General features: G+C 53.7%; 6 protein-coding genes across 6 annotated transcripts; 3 read left to right on the plus strand and 3 right to left on the minus strand.

The window, feature by feature from the left end:
- Window positions 1-183: 183 nt before the first annotated feature.
- On the plus strand, window positions 184-1,537 carry DCS_05145 (uncharacterized protein; the record flags this gene model as incomplete). Its single annotated transcript, XM_040802451.1, has 4 exons — window positions 184-227; window positions 293-536; window positions 608-821; window positions 1,017-1,537. The coding sequence occupies 4 exons, from the start codon at window positions 184-186 to the stop codon at window positions 1,535-1,537; spliced, it is 1,023 nt and encodes a 340-aa protein (XP_040657484.1).
- A 227-nt stretch (window positions 1,538-1,764) lies between these two features.
- Window positions 1,765-3,883, minus strand: DCS_05146 (GTP-binding protein GUF1; the record flags this gene model as incomplete). Its single annotated transcript, XM_040802452.1, has 4 exons — window positions 1,765-1,976; window positions 2,071-2,258; window positions 2,313-2,495; window positions 2,565-3,883. The coding sequence occupies 4 exons, from the start codon at window positions 3,881-3,883 to the stop codon at window positions 1,765-1,767; spliced, it is 1,902 nt and encodes a 633-aa protein (XP_040657485.1).
- A 738-nt stretch (window positions 3,884-4,621) lies between these two features.
- DCS_05147 (uncharacterized protein) lies at window positions 4,622-8,664 on the minus strand (the record flags this gene model as incomplete). Its single annotated transcript, XM_040802453.1, has 4 exons — window positions 4,622-4,809; window positions 4,868-7,364; window positions 7,421-8,324; window positions 8,495-8,664. 4 exons carry the CDS (start codon window positions 8,662-8,664, stop codon window positions 4,622-4,624), a joined length of 3,759 nt encoding a protein of 1,252 aa, XP_040657486.1.
- Window positions 8,665-10,735: 2,071 nt separating this feature from the next.
- On the plus strand, window positions 10,736-12,055 carry DCS_05148 (uncharacterized protein; the record flags this gene model as incomplete). Its single annotated transcript, XM_040802454.1, has 1 exon — window positions 10,736-12,055. One exon carries the CDS (start codon window positions 10,736-10,738, stop codon window positions 12,053-12,055), a length of 1,320 nt encoding a protein of 439 aa, XP_040657487.1.
- A 245-nt stretch (window positions 12,056-12,300) lies between these two features.
- Window positions 12,301-13,813, minus strand: DCS_05149 (uncharacterized protein; the record flags this gene model as incomplete). Its single annotated transcript, XM_040802455.1, has 3 exons — window positions 12,301-13,015; window positions 13,078-13,471; window positions 13,540-13,813. 3 exons carry the CDS (start codon window positions 13,811-13,813, stop codon window positions 12,301-12,303), a joined length of 1,383 nt encoding a protein of 460 aa, XP_040657488.1.
- Window positions 13,814-15,512: 1,699 nt separating this feature from the next.
- DCS_05150 (uncharacterized protein) lies at window positions 15,513-18,630 on the plus strand (the record flags this gene model as incomplete). Its single annotated transcript, XM_040802456.1, has 2 exons — window positions 15,513-17,252; window positions 17,893-18,630. 2 exons carry the CDS (start codon window positions 15,513-15,515, stop codon window positions 18,628-18,630), a joined length of 2,478 nt encoding a protein of 825 aa, XP_040657489.1.
- Between the last annotated feature and the right edge of the window lie 3,745 nt (window positions 18,631-22,375).

The following is a 22,375-nucleotide window of genomic DNA, read 5'->3' on the forward strand; positions in this document are numbered from 1 at the left end:
CGCAGTGGGTTCACTAGAGAGTGATTGACGAGGTCTAGCAGCTAGAACGCAAGTTACGGGTACCTAGCTGCGAGGACGAAGGCGATGAGTGCTTTGATCCCTAGAGAGCCCCCCCTCTTACGTTTGGGGAGCTCTCCAAGCTTACTTATGAGTAAAGTGTTGCACCGAACTAGACCACAAAAAATGGGCGCCACAGGGGCCAAGGAATTAAGCGACAAGATTGATCTGTGACTGGATTTTTTTAATTAGTTGTTTTCCGAGGGTTTGATCTGTCATGGGGGATTGTCTGCAGCTCCCAGGTTGGCGCCTACTGGGAGCGGCCTGCTCGCAAGCTACTAGTATACAGCTCCGTCTCGTGCCGTGTCGTGGGCAACCCGTCGGACGCAACACACAACCGCTCTCCAAGTTCCAACGGGCATCATACCACCGCACCTACCTTATCCCACCACCTCGCCGGCCAGCGACTCTGTGGCTACTCTGCGACAGCCATGCCTTGCACTGTAGTCTTCGTTCGCCACGCCCAAGCGCTCCACAACGTTAACAATATGTCTCGCCTCTCACCCGCACATCGACATACGAGCCTGTGAGCTGACAACGGCATGCACAGGACTACGACATCCCCGACCCGCCGCTCTCCGACCTAGGCGTCCAACAATGCGCCGTCCTGCGGGAGTCGCTGCTGGAGCGCTTCGGCCACGTGGCAGCGACCGACGTGACCGTCATCGTGAGCCCCATGCGCCGCACGTTGCAGACGGCGACTATCGCTCTCGACTGGCTCCTCGAACGGGGCGTCGGGTTTGAGGCCAACGCAGACTGGCAGGGTATGTGCTACCCAGATACCAAGAATCAAGGAGCATCGAGCGGTATCGAGGAGCATCATGGACCAATGTGCCACGAGCATGGTCTTCCCGTGACATGACCGAACTTAGATGTGTATACCTATGCAGCACAGATTTTGCATGTGGCATCGCCTGTTGTACGAACGAGCACTGGCTGACTGTCAACGGCCGTGCCAGAGAACTCGTGCAAGCCGTGTGACACGGGCTCTCCCGTCGCCGCCATCGCGCCCGACTTCCCCCACGTGTCCTTTGCCAACGTCGCCCCCTGCTGGCCGGACAAGACGTCGGCCGCCGCCGCGCCGTTCGCCTACACGCGCACTGCCATCCTCGCTCGTGGTCAGCGCGCCCTCGAGGGCCTCTACGACGATGTCACCGCTACGACGACGGCGACGGGGATGACGACAAATGGCCCGCCGCCGAACCGGCTCATCATCGTCGTCTCCCACTCGGGCTTCCTTCGACTCGCCGTCACGGGCTGGTGGTTCTTCAACGCCGACTACCGTCTCTTCGAGCTAGGGTACGGTGATCTAAGCAGCGGCAAGGATGAAAGCCGCCCGCGGTCACTGCTGTTGCGGCAGGACGAGAGCACGTTGACGGGCGGCCTTGGCTGGTCGTCCACCGAGCGAGTGACCTTGGGCGAGGACCTGCCCGACGAGGACGATGGCGGTGTTCCAGAGGCCATGTTTGCGTCAGGATGATGACGAGCCCTGCTTCGACGTGCAGCCTCGGTACGCATCTCGCTTGCCTTTGCACGCTTTGCACGGGGACACGAGCAATCATGGCGGACCACCCGGTGCGTGGACATGGTAAATTCTACGGACGTCGGTCATCTTTTTACCGGGGTATTTCATCACCATCCAACACGGCCGCTTGGCGCCACCACTTTCCATGGCACACTCGCTTCCTCCGTGCACGACGCCGATTTCTACTTGGACAGGAAGCTCTGAAAGGCGGACTGGTCAATGATGACGTTTCCCACCGCCCGTAGCCGCTTGCGCCCCTCCTTTTGCTTCTCGAGCAGCTTCCGCCGCCGCGTGATGTCGCTCGCGTGCAGCTTGGCCAGCACGTCCTTGCGGAACGGCTTGATCGTCTCGCGTGCGACAATCTTGTTGCCGACGACGGCTTGGATCACAACCTCTGCGTGGGCACCATCAGCACTTGCTCGCGTTCGCTGGATGACTTCGGAAGAGGGGAGGGGAAGGCCTGGGCAGGCATCGACATGGCGGCGTACCAAACATCTGTCGGTCGACGTGCTCCTTGAACTTGGAGACCCACCGTCTCCCGATGCGGTCCGACTGGGACGCGTGGACGACGCGGCAGATGGCGTCGACGGGTTGCTTGTTGACGAGCAGCTGAATCTTGACAAGCTTGCTCTCTCGCCAGCCGGCATCTTCGTAATCCAGCGTCGCGTAGCCCTTGCTGCGGAAGCGCCTCGTTAGCTCTCGCGGCGGCCGTCCGGGCGTGACGACCTACGTGGCACCCTTCAGCTTGCCAAATAAATCTTCCACGAGCTGGGCGGCCGGCACGTCGTACACGAGAATGACCTGTCCCGAGTGAAAGAACTCGAGGCTCTTTTGCTCTCCGCGGTTGGCCTCGCAGAGCTCAATCACGCGGCCGAGGTACTCTTGCGGCAGGGTAACGGTGGCTTTGACGTATCTAGATGGGCGCTGTCAGCCATGGGCGACGGGAGGGACGGAATCGTCACGGTCTGCTCGCTCTACTTACGGCTCGTACAGTTGCGCGCTCCGGATGCGGTGGTCCGTCGAGTCGGGGAACAGCGCCGGGTTCTGCACAACCTCGTCCTTGCCGTCGGCCCAGACGATCTTCGTCGGCACCGTCGGTTCCGTGATGATGATGCTGCGGCCGTGCTCCTGTCTCAGACGATCCTGGAAGACGGAGCAGTGGAGGCTCCCGAGGAAGCCGAGCCGCCAGCCCGAACCCAGGGCTTCGGAAAAGTCCTTTTGCAGCGTCACGCTACGGTCGTTGAGCACGAGCTGGTTGATGCTGTCGGCGAGCCGGTGGAAGTCACCCTGGTCCGTGGGGAAGGCGGCGACGAAGACCATGGGCTTCGGCTCCTCGAATGCCACGCACGGCTCGACAACGTCTTCCTTGCCCACCGTCGTGAAGGTGTCGCCCAGCTTCGCATCCTGAATCCGCTTCATGCCTGGGTTGAAGTAGACGTACCCGACCTGGCCGGCGCGCAGCACCGTCTGCGGCGTCGCGTCGGGGTACTGGATGCCCACCTGGCCGACCGTGTAGCGGGTTTTGGTGCCGAGCGAGACGACGTTGTCGCCGGCGCGAATCGTGCCGTCAAAGACGCGGACCAGCAGGACGACACCCTTGAAGTTGTCGTACCACGAATCCACGAGGAGGAACTTGAGCGGCGCATTCTCGTCCCCCAACGGGGGTGGTATCTTTTCCACCACGGCCGGCAGCACTGCAGGGACCCCCTTGCCCGTCTTGGCGCTCACCAGCACCGCGTCCGCAGGATCGAGCTCGAAGCTGGTCTGCATCTGCTCCAGCACCCGAGGCACGTCGGCCGACGGCATGTCTATCTTGTTGATGACGGGTACGAGCGCCAAGTCCTGAGCGAAGGCGAGGTGGAAGTTGGACACCGTCTGCGCCTGGACTCCCTGGCTCGCATCGATGAGAAGCAGAGCGCCGCCGCAGCTTGCGTAGGAGCGAGTCACCTCGGCCCGGAAGTCGACGTGGCCCGGCGTGTCGACGAGGTGCAGCAGGTAGTCATCACCCTTGTGCTTGTAGAGCATGGTGCACGTCTGGGCCTTGACGGTGATGCCGCGCTCGCGCTCGACGTCGAGCTTATCGAGGATCTGCTTGTTGCCGTCGCTCGCCGAGATGGTGCCCGTGTGTTCGAGCAGTCGGTCGCTCAGCGTGCTCTTGCCGTGGTCAATGTGAGCGACGATGCAGAAGTTTCTATACCGCTCGATGGGAATTGCCGCTATGCGCGCCTCGAGCTCTTTCGGGGACGGCTTCGTTGTTGGCAACGTCGACGAAGTTGGTGATGCCGATGACATGGACGACATCGAGCGCGACAGCCAGAAATGACGCCCCCCATGAGCGATCGAGCCAGCTGGTGCCAGCCATAGTTGCGGCCAGCCTCTTCCGGCTCTGAAGGCCCAGCTCATCTGGGCAGATGGCACATTGGGGTTGCGTTGGGGGCGTTGAATGGAATATCCGAAGACGAAGCTTCCTTTCCTTTGGAGCCGGCTTTTTGCCTCTCCTGGCTCGCTTACCTAACCAACCATGTTGACCCGACCACCACCCTTATGCCAACGACGAATCTCGACGTTTGTCCGCCTCGCAAACTGGCACCAATGTAGCGATGACGGCAAAATTGAAGCTGCCAAATAAAAGACCAATAACGTGTGCTCCATAGGCGCACAGCCGAATGGCCAGCAACACACACAAGTCGCTTCACATTCCGCGTCCTACACCCAAAATGCTACAACTTGACGCCCATCGGCGGCCTGTAGTGGTATTTGATCCGATCATATGTGCTCTATCGCCTTCCCGGTTCCATGATCTCGTTCCCAATATGGACTCATAACCCCTCCGTCGAGGATGTGCGGCCACGAGTTGGCGCAGATACAACAAACGGAATATGATGGCTTGCTTCAGCACCGCCGCGAGCCCCTTTGGGCGTCCTACATGCCACTTCTAAGCATACCATACCATGGAATGGCCAGCGTCCAGCGTCCAGCGTCCAGCAGCCAGAGCCATGGGTACGCTCCTCTCCATGACCTCTCTTCATCCTCGACACATCACCCCAGCACCCATTCGCTTCCGCGCTTGATGAACTTATCCATCAGCATGCTCAGATCAGCGAGGACGAAGCGGCAGATGTAAAAGCCAAAGAACTCGGCCGCGTGTCGGGTACAAAGCTCCAGTCCAACCTGCGTCTTGTCAGCATGCCGGAGCCCCGGATCGTCGACTTGGCGCGCGATTTGATCTAGTTTGCAAGCCATGTTAGCCGGCACCCAAACTTCAGCATCCGATACAGCGCCTACCAATTGCCTGGGCCGCGTCAAACAGGCGCGCAAGGGATCCCATGTAGTGGGCGTTGGGGCCCGCAAATTGCGCCTGTCCGACGTCCCTTCTGGCAGGACGACTGGTCGGCTGCGCCGTCATTGGGAGCGTCGGCAGCGTGACCAGATCCTTGCCGCCTTCCGAGCCCGACATCTTGCTGTTGTACGCTCCGCCCAACCCCAATCCCGAGTTCTTCGGCCGCAGTCGTCTCCAGGAAAAGGACGACTTGGTCGAGACGCTTGACGTGCGTGGCAGGCTCGACGGCCCTCCCTCCTCCACAACATTGGACGCCTCCTTGAAGAGAATGGACGAACTGTGGACGCCGACCTCGTTCCCGAGCTTGCGCGTCAGCACCGATTGAACCTGCTCCAGCACGCCTTCGAGCGCCTGCATCTCGTCCAAGACGGCATCGGCGTCGCAGGTGTCGACCTTGGCCAGCTTGAGCAGCGCGGCGGTGAGCAGGTCACAGTTGGAGATCTTGTCCTCAAGGTTCTTGAGCTTGGCACCTTTGACCTTCCAGGCATCCCGCGGCACGAAGAGCTTGGTGCTGAGGTAACCGCCCCGGGGGTGGACCAAGGTCTGGTACAGGCACCGCATGAGCCAGAACGGCCGCAGCATGTATTCGTTCGGGCAGGCTTCGAGGGACACGGGCGCATCAAACGACAGCGGGTTCGGCGAGCCTGGCGTCTGGGGCATGTGAAAGCTATCCTCGAACAAGTGCAGGCCGCCAGTGGCGGACCCGTCCACGTTCTCGCGAACCGGCGGCCCGGGCGGCATCGGCAAGACGGTCACGATAGGTGTTCGCAGGCTCGAGTAGTGCGCGCTGCTCGAGGGCGTACCGGGCGACACTTCAAACCCTTCCTCGGCGTTTGACTGCGACATGTTCCGGCTTCTGAGGCTAGAGGAGGAGAAATTCTTGCGCAGATAAGGCTGTTTCGGAGAGCTGGGCCGCCTTTCGTCACCAGTCGCCACAACGGCAGAGGCACCAACGGCGGCAGCGGCAGCACCAACAGCAGCAACGGCTGCACCGGCACCAGCAGCTTGATCGCGGCTGCTTCGACGGAACTCAACGGGTGCCGGCTCGCCGATGGCTGCCTCATTTTTTGGAGATATCACCCGTTTGGCCGTGACGAGAGCGGCGGCGGTGACAGCTGGCGCTTCGATGGCCGGCTGCCTCTCGGCAGTAGACGCAGAACGCGACCGGGAGTCGGCCGCCTCTGCTGTGGCGGCAGGCGGCGGGCGGAGTGTCGATGTTTCGATCTTGAGTTGCTTCGGGTTTTGCCCCGACAGTCGGCGACTTCGGACCGTCTGTGGCGGTGGTGGCCGCTGGCCAGGTAGCTCCGGAAGCGAATGAGTCGGCGGCGGAGCGGACGGATGGACGTTCTTGGGATCGGTCCCCAGCGGGGGAGAGCCGCCGTCGGCAACAGGTGGCGGCCTTTGCCTTGGTGGCGGATCGGGGACAGGCTGCAAGGCCTCTGGTGGCGGGATGGAGAAGCCATGGTCTTGGGGCCTGCCGAAGTCGTCCATGCCATAGCCGCGCGTCATTTCCTCAAGTAGGCGTTCTTCCTCGTCGGACGAGTTATCGTCGTAGAATCCTTCAGAGATGTCCCCAGCGATGCCAGGGTGAGGATGCCGCATGTCGCCCTCGTAGACATTGGGGGCCGGCTGCTGGGTTCGTTCTCGAGCCATGTCCACCCGATGAGGCGCACCATCGTCCACGCCTTCGTCGCGCCGGTCCCCTTGCTCGGGGCTGCCAAGACCCATGGGTTCATACCCATCATCATACGCAGCCTCGATGGCGGCATCGAGGGCCGTATCAAACTCGTTCTCACTGACGGCGCGAAGGTGTTTCCTCCGATAGCGCAAAGACGAAGTCCGTGAATGGACGGAGGAAGCACTCGAACCGGCGGATTCGTCAATGGGGTCCAACCAAGAGTTTTGGCTGTTGTCTCTCAGGTGGCCGCCGGCATCCATCGACTCGCTCCAGGAGGCCGATCCGGAGGTGAAGGATCGTTCTCGCTGAACCTCGTTCGCACCATCAGGCTGGGGTTTGGACGGCGACAGGGGCCGGACAGCGGCTGCCGTGGCCGGCGGCGGCGGCGGCGGCGGTGGCATGTGGATTCTGTCACCCTGCCTCCCGCTCCCCTCCTCCTTCGATTGCAGACGTGCTGGGGGGCTAGAAAAGGCGGAGCGGAGCGGACCGTTATGATGGCTGCTAATAGGGTGTACATGCTCTCGCGAGCCGTCTCTCCAAGGTCCCCTACTCAGTCGGTTTTGCGCTGATGAGTCTGTCCGGTGCGATTCTGCGTGTTGGTTATCCTCGGCAGCATGGCTGATGGGTTCCGCCCCGTCCGCTTCGGGGTCGTAGGTTGGCGTCAAGTCTAGGCCTGCTGGGCGTGCCGGCAGGGCCTTGTCGCCGTCGAAGAGCCAGGGCTTCATTTGATTCAATTCCAGTATTCTACTGGCATACGTTTGATGCTAGGCGGCACGTCGGTCAGCAAGTCTTGACGGTTGGGGTGGGGGGTGATGCTCACGATTGCCTCGAGTTTCCGTTTATCCTCATCGCCCTGGGTTTTCTGCAGCACCTGTTGCAACAGTTCGCAAGCTTCGCTGTAGGCGAGGCGCGCACCTTCGAAATTGTGGGCGTTGTCTAGCTGGACGGCCGTGTTGGCTTCCTGCAAGGCGCGCGAGAGCATGGCCTTTTGCGAAGGGGGCTTCGATCCCCTGGACCGAGTCGAGTCGAGGCTCCCCTGGCCGCTTCGGTTCCTGGAGTGGCTTCGGTTCTGGTAAACGTTGGTTTCGTCGTCGAATGCCATCTTGAGTCGGAAATCGGACGTGTCCGGGCGCAGGGGATCGGGCGACGGGCCCGAGGTGTCACGATCACTCGCGTCCCCACCGGGCAGAACCTCGAGGCTCGAGTGTCGACCGTCGGAGCCTTCATCTAGCACCGGCAGGGGCAAAAATTGGTGTAAATGATTCACGTGAGGGGTTCGGTTGTTGGGAGGTTCGGCATGATCGACAGACGATTTTGAGGAGTGGCGGGAGCCGGTCGTATAGGCGTATATGGACGGTCTGGCTGAGGAGTGAGAGGTGGATGCCGTGCCAGCCGTGGATGTGGCATCCGCAACAACGCGCGGGGGCAGCAACGATGAGGTGCGCGGCAGCCGCGGGGGGGAGGTGGCATATGTGGATTCGTGCGATAGTTCGAGTGCAGGCGCCGGCTTCGGACGCGCAGGGGGGGGTTTTCTCGGGGGCGAGGACGATGAGTGGACCGAGGAGGCTGACAAGGACGAGACGGAGACGTCCGAGTTGTCGCGGCGGTGTTGCTGGCCCATCGTCATCGTCGTCGTCATCGTCGTCTTTCGAGCCGGCTCAAAATCAGCAGCGTCGCCTTCGTCGGCGCGCGTTCGCGCAACGAGGCTTCCACTCGTTTGCGCCCTCGCAGCGCAGCGTCGTTGTTGGTAGGCCGCGGATGAGAGCAGTCACGTCGGCACGATCATGTCCTGAGAACACACACGGTGGGAGGGGAGTCCAAAATTGGCTCGTCGCGTTGACTTTCGACGGGGATCTCACTCTCGCTCGGGGAGACGTGTCGTGCGTGTCCCTACGAGCGGGCGGACGCCAACTTCATGGCGTCCCGACGGGTGTCGTTGCTGGCGTCGAGGTGGACGTTGTGCTTGCGTTGGCTTTGGACGTTGACGACGGCACGGGCAGTTTGATGAGTCGAGTGAGGTTGAACAAGTCGACGGCGAGCACGGCCCGAGGACGAGCCAGCCATAAACTGTAACCGTGACGAAGTACGTAGTAGTACGGGGGAGTTGTAGTTGTATACGTATTAATTCGCGGCAGATACGCGGAGGTCAGCCAGCTTAACAGATCCACAGTTTCGGCCGTTCAGTTGCGTGTGTTCCGTAATACAGTAATACTTGTACGGAGTATTTCTGTACTGTAGGTGTACTTACTTGTACTTGAACCCACTAGCTACTAAATGTTGCTAGTACAGTACGGAGAACTCCGTACAGTACTCCGTACGTGTACTGTAATTATTAGTTAGTACGTGGAAGCGGAGAGGCCACGCGGTGGAATGGCGGCAATGGCCTGCCGAGTCCAAGTAGGACAACTCGAAGGGGTTTAAGGGCCTGGACGAATGGGGAATAGGGGTCCACGGTGCACATGTTCCGTGTGTTGCATGAGTTGTGTTCTCAAACTAATTCCTTGGACGCACCTACATGTTAATGCATCGTAGGTGAATTCACTGCTATCTCATGTGCGCGTCGACCGCCCACATAAGTATTTACTTACAAAAATACTCCGTAAATGTACACGGACATCCACTTTGAAGACTTGTACTACTTGCGAGCATGGAATACAGGTGTCCTCGCAACGCGTACATGTATGCACTTGCTCCGCGTACAGTACAAGATGCTCCTGATAATGAATACCATTCGTTGCCCAACGGACAAACGCCTTGAGAGATGCACGCCTCCTTGCAGAGTACAAACGATTCGAGTATTCTGCCTGCTAACCCAACATATGTTCGTCTGCTGCACTCACGCTAATAGTATCCGGTACTCGCACGTCTGGAGGCTGGAACCGAGACTGAAGCGAATGAGCCATCGGAATCCGACATTTCCAAAACAACAGAATGATGCGGCTTCGAAGCAGCGGCCTGTTCAATGACACGATGCATGTCCTCAGGCAGCAGGCGAGAGCGGAAGACAGGAAGACATTCGCACTTGCTCATATATGGGTTCCGCAGCTTCCCTGCACCTGCATGAACGGATTCACATCGGTCAGGAACAACTGGCCTATCTAAGGAGTTACTTACTAAGTAATTAATCCGTAGTCGTCCGTTGTTCCCAAGTACTTTAAGTTGTACCTACTATGAGTACCTGCTACCTAGTTTCGTAGTGTACATCACCTATTAGTTCATATTATACGTTGTACTTGGGGTGTTCCGTTCGGATCATTCTACTTACTAGTAATACTCCGTACAAGCTGTATTAATTATTACGGAGTACCTGAGAATGGGTTCTTCGCTGCAATACGAATCGCCGAGGAATCGAACCAGGACGCCTTCCAACTATCTGTGTGCGCACGTCACACGAATCACACGACCGACCCCTCTGCTGTGTTTCGTTTGTAACGGATGACGGAGGGTTCTTTGGTTGCCTTCTTCTCTACTGTGTTTGGCTTGTAACGAACGACGCAATATTCTTTGCCATCTCACCTCCAGCAACTGACATCCTCGTCGAGGCCCCATAGAGTCCCGGTCTCCTTCCAACTCCACTCGCCACTCAGTATCAACACAACGCAAGGACGCTGCCTTCTTGTGCTTGGCCAACGACAGCCTGGATCCATGTCAGAATTCAATACAGGGAAAAGTCATTCTCCATGGGTTTGATGCAGGAGATTGGGAACGTTATACCCCAGACGGCTTGCACACCTCGCACAGCAATGACGTGGTCCGTCGGCGCCCGCTGCTGAATGATGAGGGGTTTACCTGTCTGGCACTCGAGGACTACCTACATCCGTACCTCGTTCTTCTACCACGTTGGACGTTGGTTCTATTGCATGGTACATGCATGTCAGATGCTCGGCAAGGCCATTCGGCTCTCGAGATGCCAGCTCATCCTCTCGCCATCACCCTCCCGTCATCGCCCATCGTTCTACGCGCGTTTCAAGGGCTATACCTTCCGAAATCTGCTCTCCCCGAATCGCTCCACGCTGGCACAGGACAAAGAGACATTGATTGAAAGGCACGGTTACTTGTATGTACGTGAACCGGCGCCAGCGAAACAGATGCGTCTTGTCGACCAGCACCAGCATCAACACGCAGCATCGCAGGCATGTCCCTGAAATCTTGCATTGCTGAGTTCATCCCTCACATCTGCACTTTTCTTGGCCCCGTCGATATTGCTTCCCTGCGACTTGTCAGCCGAGACCTGTGCGCAAAAGCGAACGCTGCATTTGCGTCCGCCTCGTTCGAAGTCGTGGAAACGGATCTCTCTGCCGAAAGCATCAAAGTTCTCGACGCCATTGCTCGCCACCACGAGTTCCGGCTCTGCGTCCGTACAGTACGCATTCTCCGGAGGTCCACCAGCGAGTACGTGCATCGGCCTCTTAACCTGACGGCCCGTCACAGACCCCCCAAGGCGACAGCCGCCCTCGACTTCTGCGAGCCAAACGTAGTGGCGAGCATTTACGACACATGGCGTCGTTTTGACAACTGCTGCGCCTTTGAGATATGCGATAGCCCTGGCGTCTTTGACGATGACAACGTCCTTGCTCTAGGCCTCTCACCCGCCAACGTCATCCGTCTTGTCACGTCCGCCTTGGCGTCCGACGTACGCAGCCCCGTTGCGCTGCGAGTATATATCCAACGGGAGGTACAACATAAAGAGGCATCTCCAGTCCAGTTGTCATCGCTCACTACTGTCACGAGCGGAATGTCATCGATCCGGGATCTCACCATTCTGTGGTCCATTGAAGCAAATGATACCGCGCTGGCCGTCAAACTCGTCAAGGATGCCCCCTTCCTTGAGAGACTCCATTTGAACTTTGTCTCGTCGTTGCATGCGGATCTGGTCATGGCCGGACTCGCAAACGCGCCATTTCTGCCTCCCATCCAGCAACTCCGCATCGGCTCCATGCATCTGGCCACCGGGAAACATCTCGCTGCAGTACTCATCCATCTCCGACACCTCCTCTGCGAGCTGCACATTGGCGCCGTTCATCTACATAAGAACGACTGGAGTTGGCTGTTTCGAAAGTTGTCGCAGAATGACTTTCCGTTTTTGAAAAGGATCGCCGTCTGCGCTATCAGGGCTCCTGACGCAGCCGGGGGTTCCACCGCTGCTAACCTCTATTTCTGTCCGCTCCGACTCGATCAACGCCTGCTCGAGAGCTGCGCCGGAGCTTTTGAGTTCATGCTGTCACCGTGCCGCGGCAAGATGCGCGTCGGCGGCATCCGCTTCACCGGTCAGGGAGCGAGCATGAAGCTGGCTCTTGATGCCCTTGCCTCTGAGTCTTCGTACTATCTGCTTTGCCGATCTAGCAGGCTGCCTAGCCCGGGGCATCCAAATATGAGGACTTTCGCCGAGGCTCGCGTGGGTCGCCTTGTACCGTCGTTTGTTCATGTGAAAATATGGGACGGCGTTCATACATGACGCGGCAACCAACGCGATCTTCTCGGTGTTCCGCGAACTCTTTCCCTAGGACTCGATGATATTGTTGGCTCACGAGGCGATGTATATATATCACGTGCACAAAACCCATGCTTCTGATATATGCCATTCGAGTTTCATGTTAACCCTAACCAGGAAAGTGCATGTGTAGCATGCAGCGTTGGAGATTCTGGGTCCTGACAGCCTATACTGCAGTTCCTCCCTACCCCTGAACCCCTTACAATGCTTCATGCTGACTGGACATTACCGTGGCCATCTGTGGTAGCAGGAGAAAGACCAAAGGTCGGACCGCCGGGCGCAGGCGTCCAGTCGCTGTTGAAGTAGGCTGTCAGCCGCGGTGTCTCGTGACCAAGGTAGATTGCCATGATGCCGTGCGTCCCAAATGCAGACCACTTGAAGAACGACCTTCCTCTGACGGGGTGAATCATTTGGTTATTGCCGCTACCGAACTCGGCCGTCGGCTCACCGGGCTCGTAGAAGATGTAGCGGAGATTTCCGGGAGTGACCCCGTATTCATCCATGATGAAGTCTTTGAGAGCTTTGACGCCGCTGTTGGCCGCGCTCTCTCGCACACTACCGGTGATTATGACGTAGAGGTCATCACAGGCTTGATCTGTGCCTGGGCGCGTCATCCGAATAAACAGCTGGTCGTTGATGTAACGTTCTGTTTGGGCAACGCTTGCCAAAGCGCAAGTGCTGCCGCTCCCTTCTGGGAGGTGGGCGATGGTGATGCTCCCTCTGCCCACAAAGACAATGACGGTACATCCATAATACTCGCTCGTAGCGAAAAAGCCATCCGTGTTCATGTCTAGCGGAAAGGTCCTGATATCGTTCTGCTGCACCCAGTGCGAGCGATGTTCCTCGTTTACATACCGCCATGAGCGGTCAAGCTCGCCGGCCCGTTTCACCAAGCTGCTGCTATGCTTCGAAATTGATAGGTTCCTAGGACATGTCACCAATGTGCATCAGGGCCCTTTCGTCTGCATGGAACTGCCGGTACTTACCTCGGCTTCGGATGGTGATCATGGTCGGATCGCTTGGTGTGGACGGACTTGACAAAAGTGATGGTCGATTGTTCACAAACGGTTGTAGACAGCGTGACTGTTTGAATAGCACGGTCTGTGACGGTGACAGTTTGCCATATCTTCGTTGCTGGAGGCTTCGAGAGCGATATTTCACCTGCCGTACAAGTTGTGTTCGTTTTAAGAATGACTGGGACACACCCTACCTGACCGTCTCCAGGTTGCGCATAGATGCCGTAGAACCCAGTGTCTTGGGCAAAGCATGCATAGAACTGCGCTACATTGTTGTAAAGCAGAGTGAGAGAGGGTTCTATGGAGAAACTTCCGGGCAATGCATTGTTGGTATTGCAGCACGCAAAACCTGAGCTCTCTGCTGCTGGCAGATCGTGTCAGCAAGGAAAACCAGGATTGGAAATTAAATTTGTCTTGATCAGCCTGCCTGACCTGTTGCTGCGCAATTTATCCCGCGAGAGTCTGTGATTTTGGATGCTTTGAGGTACAACACCACTGGCGGTCCATCTCTATTCAGCCATAGCTTGCCGTCTTCACTTTGAGAGGCGACATCGTGCTTCAACGTCGTCCCTACTGCTGTGACAACAAAGGCACACTCCTGAGGGGGATCATAGTAGGGGGTTCGGCGATGAATGTTGTAGGCAAGGCTCGTAGAAATGAGCAGTACTGCCCATGCATAGACGTTATTGCTTGTGACGAACTTCATGATACTTGAGGACAACGGATATGTGATGCTCGACTAAATGATGCTAGGAGACTACAGAATGACAGGACGCTGATTATATGACACAAATAACATCAACATATCTATCCTTTGTGTTAGAGGATGCAGCGTACCAGTAGCTGCAATATCGTCATCTCTTTCCAAGGGCAGCTACCAGTTGGTGTGCCCCCTGACACAGCCAACATGTGAATGAGGCGATGCAGTGAGACCTGACAAACATTATCGTCATACCTGAGTTAGATGACGGCATTATTAATCTTGGGGCCCTGTAAATCTATTCTCAGACCCTTCCTATTTTGAAGACTGGATGATAAAGTAGAAGGCTAGGCAGGGAGGCAAAAGTAGGACAGGGAGGAGACCAGAGCTGGACCCCAACCGAGTAGGGGCGGATGAAATCAGTTTGACATGGACCACAATTTCAGATACACGAGGAGAACATATTTTGGTAATTTTTCTGCTGATTACAGACTTCAAGATCGTATTAATAGCGCTCAAGTTATGGTTGATGACGTTGCAAGCGACGAAATGTAACTTGCGACCTTCTACATCTCTGCTCATGTAAAACACCATGGTCAGCATTTGATGACACACAACACTTTCCTGGCCGCTGAGTTTCATTTTTTTCCCAGGGCAACGACACAATTATTATGGTTTTAAAAGTAGCGGTTCTCGATTATGCCTCACATTCATGCACATCACAGTTGAAACGATTTCGTGCCAGCTTCACGGCTACGTAACATTTAGGTTTACCCTCTAGTGAAAAGCTTTTCGGTTGACTGATGAGAGTCGTCATCTACCTAAATCGGGTAGTGATTAAACATCAAAGACTCTGCTGCATAGCGTAGTTCAAGTCATCGGCGACTAATACATGAATTCCTTATCCTTTGCTTGACGGTCAACATAAGTAAGGACATGGGCAGCTATGAAGTCTGCACTTACTTCTGACCTGATATATTTCACAACACAACAGGGGAGGGGGGGGGGGGGGGGGGGGTGGCGGTCACTTCTTGCGTGCTCCTGTGAGACTCTCAATCGTCAGTCCGAGCTTCCATTGCCCCCCATAGACCAAAATTTGATGCCCTGGAAAATAAACGAGATGACGTCGGTACACCTCTCATGTCGCATTCCTATCCTAGTGCTGCAATACCACCAATGATTCAGCAATTCAGCGGTTGCTTACTGACTGCAGCAATCATTTGAATTCGAAAATACACTGTAAGCCGAAGTGCAGGTGCGCGCGAGCTGTCAAGATCCTCACGGATTACGAACCTTTGGGGGCGTCTTGTTTCATTTAAACATTCTGCTCATGTAACGTTTAACCGAGAGCCCCCATACGTGATGCCACTCCCAGGGTGCCTTGCATACTTCCCATTGTGAATATCAATAGCTCCATTCCATAGATGGCAGTTTCATATTGCCTGTGGTGCAGTACCCCCAAGGAATTACCTCAACAGTGCCACCAATCAGTAGAGCGGCACATCCGGGCCTCGTTATAGAGCAACCAGGTCGAGAGTCGTCGGTCCTTCAAAAAGTTCCCGAAGTTGACTCTCCGCTTGTAGTAGAGCACGAAGCACTCATTCATGGATATAAAGCTGTGTTCAAGAGACTTTTGTCCAGAGTCCATCTTTCAGCTTGTTTTCCAAAACACTCGTCCCACCCCTGGTTACGCCTGCTCGCAGAAATGATGGAGCGATTTGCAGATGTAATGTCACATTTCATGGCCACGAACCTCCTCTTCTCCCTCGTTAGTTGTCTTGTTTTGGGCCATCAACTGGATGCCGTAACCGAACAGACAACCGTCACAGTCCGCCATGTAGACACTACATTTGTTACTTCTATCTTGACCCAACTTTGCAACAGCCAGAGCACGGAGAGTTTTGAAACGGACCCCGATACCAAGAGCCACATGAGGGAACCAACGGTAGTAACAGGTGACCTGCCAATAACGACCAACTTGCTCTCATCACCACCGGAAACCTCCCAACTTCAGCCGGCGCCGTCCCAACCATCTACTGAAGTTGGGTCGAGCAGCGATTCAGCATCGTCGGTTACAAGTGCCATTGCTATCGGGACACACACCATCATCATGCCAACTGAGCAAACCATAGCCGTCACCATCACCACTGATGGGCTGACATTGACCTTTCCACTGCCACCGCCTAGTTCGCACGAAACGTTGATTTCTGGTACGACAGCGGAGGGAACACGGACGCGGATTACTAGTGATGGGGTGATCATCATTGGAACTGACAGCTTCGCTATTCCAACTGGTTTTTCTACACCAGTGACAACGGCAAGAAACGGGGTGACTCTCACCTTTTCCCCTGAGCCTTTTCCAGCTGTCTCTACCAGCAACGGGATCACGATCAATAGTGGGACAGATTCGATACCAGTTCCAACCGATCCGACAATTATTACGACTGGCGGAGTTACCTGGAATATTTCACCCGGGAATCCTCCTTCTTCGTCCACAACACCATCCTCGATGCCACCGAGCGCTGTTACGTCGGTAGATAACCCCCCTCCTCCTTCAGCTACACAGTCCACAATAAACTTCACAGCACCACTGAACACCCATACTTCGTTCGAAAATCCCCCCCTTCAGTCATCCGCACCGTCCACAATGTCGTCTGATATGCCTACTTTGGTTGACAAGAATCCCCCGTCGTCGGCTACTCCATCTACGGCACCGTCGCATAACCCTACTTCGTTTGAGAACCCATCCCCTCAACTGTCTACAGCGGTCTCGTCGTCGCCGACGTCGGCGTCAACTTCAGCTGAGAGTGTTTCTTCTCAGTCGACAGCACCGTCCTTAACTCCTCATAATACTGCTACGACGCCAGAAAACACTATCTCTCATTCGACGGCACCATCATCCACAGAACCAAGCATTGATACTTCGATCGAAAATTCCCCCTTCCAGTCGGTTACGCCGTCCTCGGTACCCCCAGGCCTATCTACGTCTACGTATCCGGAGAGCTCTCTGCAGTCTACCACTACACCATCTTCTATGTCTGAGAATACATCTGTTGCAATGGACAGTCTCTCCCTATCAGTTCCAGCATCCTCGGCACAACCGCCAAATACCACTACTTCTCCCGAGAATCCTCCTTCACCTTCCACAGCGCCATCTTCAGCACCTTCGAGCACTTTCACCTCCGTGGAGAATCCCTCTCAGTCGGCACCACCATCCTCGGCACTGTCGAATACGTCTGCTTCCCCTGAAAATCCCATCTCTCCTTCGACTGAGCCATCCTCTGCGCCGGTGAATACTGTCACTTCTCCAACCAGCGTGTCAGATTTACCTATCTACACAACATGGCCGCCTGAAGCCTCCATCATTCCAGTCACAACGGTCGTCCCTGAGCCAACAGTGAAGGACGGGAATACGGAGTTGCCTTGCAAGATTTGGTTTCTTTGGGTATGTTTCTTTCTCTCTCCGGATACGCCGGTTGGGCATACATACAAATGAACTAGAAACCTCCAATACTGACAGATGCCTGGGTAGATATGCATATCTTGGCAGGACTTGGGCATTCAAATCGGCGGGTGGCGATGGATTTTGCCGCCTGGCATATACATGTAAGTGATGCTGAATGCCTCGACGCAGTACATTGAGTGAATTTTAAGCTCACGATACACGGGAATCTCCAGAGGTCCTCCCCCCCCTGAAGCCTTGAAACTGCCACCAGGTGTCACGGTAGAGGGTTCCTTGCCGCCGTGGCCACCGATTACGTAGGTTTCTTAGAAACCCGTCCAAAAAGGTTTCCTGCGACTAAATATACGTCAAGGGTTGGACAAGACCATAAAATCACGTATTCATCCGAACCAACAAAGTGCGAAACCAAATCAGCATCCGTCTGTGTCATCACTACTCCAGCCGAGGCCGGAGCGGCAGTGAGGACGTCGTGCACGTCCGTATTCGGCTGTGACATACAGGCCACCACAAAGTCGACGACGGATACTTGCTCCGTATCTACAGCAACAAGTTTCGTACGTCGACTTCCGCTTCAGGCTCCAGGTTAGGGAACGTATAGGCTGACTTGAATAACCATGGATAGGTGGTCTCTTGCGAGACGGACTCTGCTACGACTTCCTGCACGACCGTTCAGTCCGTCATCACGTCAGGTTGCTCACAAATGGGTGCGACGAGCACGACGTTTGCGCCCGCCTGCAAACTTGTGCCTACAAACTACGTCAACATTGTCGAAGTCGAGCGCGATACTTTCAGCCACACAAGCGGTGTCGTGACCATCACTGCCACGGGACCGACACAGACGGACACAGGAGAGCCGTCAAACATGCCGACGCTGACGGGAACAGCCCCTTCCTCTTCATCCAGCGGTGAATGCCTATCTTTGTCCACCTTCACATCTTGCCACTTTGTTGGTGGAAGACAAGGCTCCATTTGCGTGCCGACATCTACATGTGTGCGATGGCGTCCGGCGGAGACGCCCTCGACTGGGAATCGGTGCGAACAGGATGGTGAGTGCAGCAATTACAAGTGTGCCGAGGGCGAGCGGCCTGGCTGCCTCGTCCGCGGCTTGGGTGGTGAGAGATCCGGGTCGTGTCAGTGCCTACAAATTGCGACATCGTCGACTGTGGAAGGGGGTGGAGGGTCTCCCCCGGAGACGACGATGACGACGACGAGCCAGGAGCCGAAGAAAACACCACCGCCGGATGGTTTCAATTGCAATTCCGCTGCCGACTGTGCTATCTGGACTTGTGTCGACGGCTCCAAGCCCGGGTGCAGCTCTCATGGTTCTGGAGACCCGTTTACGCAGCATTGCCGGTGTTAATGTAAGGGGAACGGTCGTCGGCCGAGATGGGACATGATCTTGTCTCAGTGAGGACCTTGTTGCGGTAGCCAAAGATTAAAGACGCACTGTGATGCAATATCCAAGTTTGAGGTTGAGCGAACGCGTGAGTCGGCACGTCTGCGTCGTAGCGCCTCCCCGACAACCTCCCTTAGGGGCATGGCTCGCACAGGCGAGAGGACCCTTTTGAACTCTGTTGCGACGATTTCCAGTCCGAAAATATTTTGTCGAACGCATGAATGCATATCATCGGCATCGTAGACTGGGAGTTTACATACATCGCCCCTGCCGAGTTCGTCCATGCACTGCTGTGGTTGCTGCTCCTCGGATAGGCCACTCGGAGTACTGGCCCGACGAGGTAGGGAACTGAATGGAGACGTTCGATAGCCGATTGGCGATGTTATTCAAGTCATGTGCGAGATCAATCGCATCGGACCGGCTAGAGGAGAGCCAGTGGCCGTTGAGGATAAAGACGGTAAGCTGGGAGAGTGGCGACTTTTTGGGTCATGCTGGTGCGCCTAGGAATTTCGTGCTCGACGTCGGCTTTTGAGCTGGATAGCCGATTGTTGAGTGAGAAAAATCTGTGCCAATAAGATGGCTGGAGTGAGCGGTTGGAGGTCATGGACAAGGCAAACGAAGCAACCATCCATGATGTGCTTGACGAAGTGGGTCGAGACGCGGATCCTGGCCTAGGAATTCGATAAGCAGCTGCACCGCTCCGGAGCGAAGAAATCCACAGGTTTCTCGGTTCTGTTGAGAAGATACAATCTAGCCGTGAGCACGCGTGCGAGTTTGCGTGAAGAAGTCGATGATGTGTGCCTACAGGTTGATGGAAGTGCAACAGCAGACCCTCGGATGATGTATCCATCGGAGAATGGATCCAACGGATGACGGAAACAAGCCTAAACCAATAGTGATTCGCTGTTGTCGGTTCCAATGATGCCCATCCAATCACCGGACCACGAGAGGTTGAAGTGGCAGAGTGATAGTTGCTTGGTCGTCTTGTACAAAGCCGCAGGACGAGGTCAGGGCCAGCTGGACGGACGACTTCGAGCTCGATGCCGAATTGTGTTGCCCTCCAACAACCTGTCGCATATCACCGTACCATGAACAGAACGACGCTGAGCTTCGGACACTCCATTATTCACTGGCTTGGCTCGTCTCCGGTGCCGAGTCTGAAAGGTCAAAGAAACCATATCTAGCGTTTTCTCGACAATCAAAGCCTTCCTGACTCTAAAGCGACGTACTGATTGTGTATGTCCTAGGAAGGTGCGACCGTAGTTGAAGTATTACCTAAATTGCACTAGACACGTACATGATAATAATACTTATTTTTCATTTATCAGAAATATACTCCGTACTCGGTACATGTAATTATAGGGTATCGATGTACTTAAACAGGACAGTGGGGCAGCATACAGTACGGAATATAATGCAACAGAGGGAAAAAAGGGGGCCGCCCTAACTAGGGCTACAACGAATTAAGGATCGTAAGATGGGTCAGAATCAATCTATTGGTGTTCTTCTTGATAATGTTGTTGCTAACTATAAGGTGTCCTCTGGGCCTACTTAAATAGGCGCAGATATGGATACCGCTACGTAACTAACTACCCGGACTTTAACCTCGTTATAGGCCTGTTAATGCATTAGCGCAATATACCCTCTAGCTTTAGATAATTAGACTAAAGCTGTATGAAGCTATTGCAATGCGCGTAATGGGTTGTAGGGTCGGATAGGGTAGTGTTATAACCCTTTTTATTGGTTTGGGCGTATAATCCTTCCTGTAATATCCTTAAGGCCTAATAGCGCTCGAAAATGTAGGAATTTACCCCTTAGTAGCGCCTTTGTAAGACTATTAGCCGGTATCGTATTGGTAGGTATATATTCTATTAGGAACCTTCCCTTACTGTATTCCTGTTTAAGCTATATATTCTAAATATTAATATACCGTAGTTTTATAGAGATCCGACTTTCTTTTATAACTAGTTAGATTGTCTAGAGGTTATTGTAGAATAGCTTAAGTAGCCCTAAATTAGCCGAGATACTTTGTAAGAGTCTCTCTAATATATAGCTTTCTTTGGTAGTACATTTTAAGGCTAATAATTCGGCCTTTATTGTTAAAGTTGTAACTGTATCCTAAAGGCTAGCCTTCTATATAATTGGTCCGCTGTATAGTATTATAATATATCCTTGTAAGGATTGTTTACTCTCTGGGTTGTCTGCAAAGGATGCGTTGCTAGTAATAACGAGCGCCTTTCTGTAGATACGGCCGTTATATTCGATTGTAAGATGCCTTATAGAGTATAGGTATTAAATGCATTAATTAGCGGCTTTAAAGTGTTTTAGTAAGGGATTTGTAAGGAATTATAAGAGTTATAAGGCAGTATAGGCTACGTCTGGTTAAGCCGTAACTACTATATATATAATTAACCCGATTTGTTCCTGTATTACCTTAATCTCTTAACGGGTGGCCTGACCTTTGTACTTTGTTAGTAGTATAGTAGGGATTAGGATTGCTAGTAGATTTGTAAGATTATTGGTAAGGTTGAACTTGTAAGCTGTCTTCTTAATATAGGTATTATAATAAAGGTAGATTATTTGCCTTAGCCTATTTCGAATGATCCTAATGCTAAGGTATTAATAGAGGTTAGGTTCTTTACGTAACTTATACTTTCCTTTCTAGTATACGACTAAATTATTTACGGAGTACCCCTTTAGTAATAGGGTAAGAATATTATTAATATAAATAAAGATTAGTATAGTACCGTTTGTAAATATATAAGGTTCCTCTATAGATTAAAGGAGGCCTTATGCTTTAAGTATTTATAAGATCTCGTTGTACTATAAGAGTAGTAATTTGCAAAGTCCATATAGTGCCTTATTAAGTTATACTACTATTATAGGATCCTTATTGTTATGCAAGAAGCCTAGTTCTACGTAACCCTTAGGGAGGTTTATGTAAATAGGGCTCTTACTGTTAAGTATAGTATTAAGGAAGGCGTTAGCTATATCGAATTGTTATATATTGAGATTGTATTTAGTAGTAATTAATAGGATTGTCCGTAACGTTCTTACTGCTAGTATTGCTATATATATTTATTCGTTACTATATTTGCTTTAAAGGTTGCCTTTAACGTAAATATATACCTTATAGCGGATTAGGAACCCGTTCTTATCGAACTTATAGGTAAATACCTATTTAAGGGGAATCGGGTTACCTTGCGCCTTACTATAGGCAATTAGTTTCTAAGTACCGTAACGGATTAGGTTGTATAGTTCCTTATAGTATGCCTTTTTAAATTCCCTTCCGTAAGGGTATTTGTTAAGATCCTAATACCTCCTTAGAAGATAGGTAAGGTTATTGCAATATATACGTTATAAGGCGTTATGTACTGTAGTTACTATAAATACTGCATAGAAGGTAATAAGGTTACCTTTAGGTTAGTCCAATATAGAGAGGGCGGTAAAGATATTGTCCTTTTTACTTAGTTATAGTATTCTTAAGCTCTTCCTTATAGGTTAGTTACTGTATAATTCGAGCTAAGACCTATAAGGCTGGCGTTATTTTATAGGTATATGTTATGGTATCGGGCTTAGCCCGATATAGGAGAACGAAGGGAACTAAGGGACCCACTAGGAGGAACGCACACAACTAGAAGCCCTAGTTGTTAGGTAGTTTTCCCTCCTTCAAGTCTTTTAATAAACATTATTGAGAGTCCTAGAGCAG

Source organism: Drechmeria coniospora, chromosome 02 (genome assembly GCF_001625195.1).
Source record: "Drechmeria coniospora strain ARSEF 6962 chromosome 02, whole genome shotgun sequence".
In the NCBI taxonomy this organism is placed as follows: domain Eukaryota; kingdom Fungi; phylum Ascomycota; class Sordariomycetes; order Hypocreales; family Ophiocordycipitaceae; genus Drechmeria; species Drechmeria coniospora.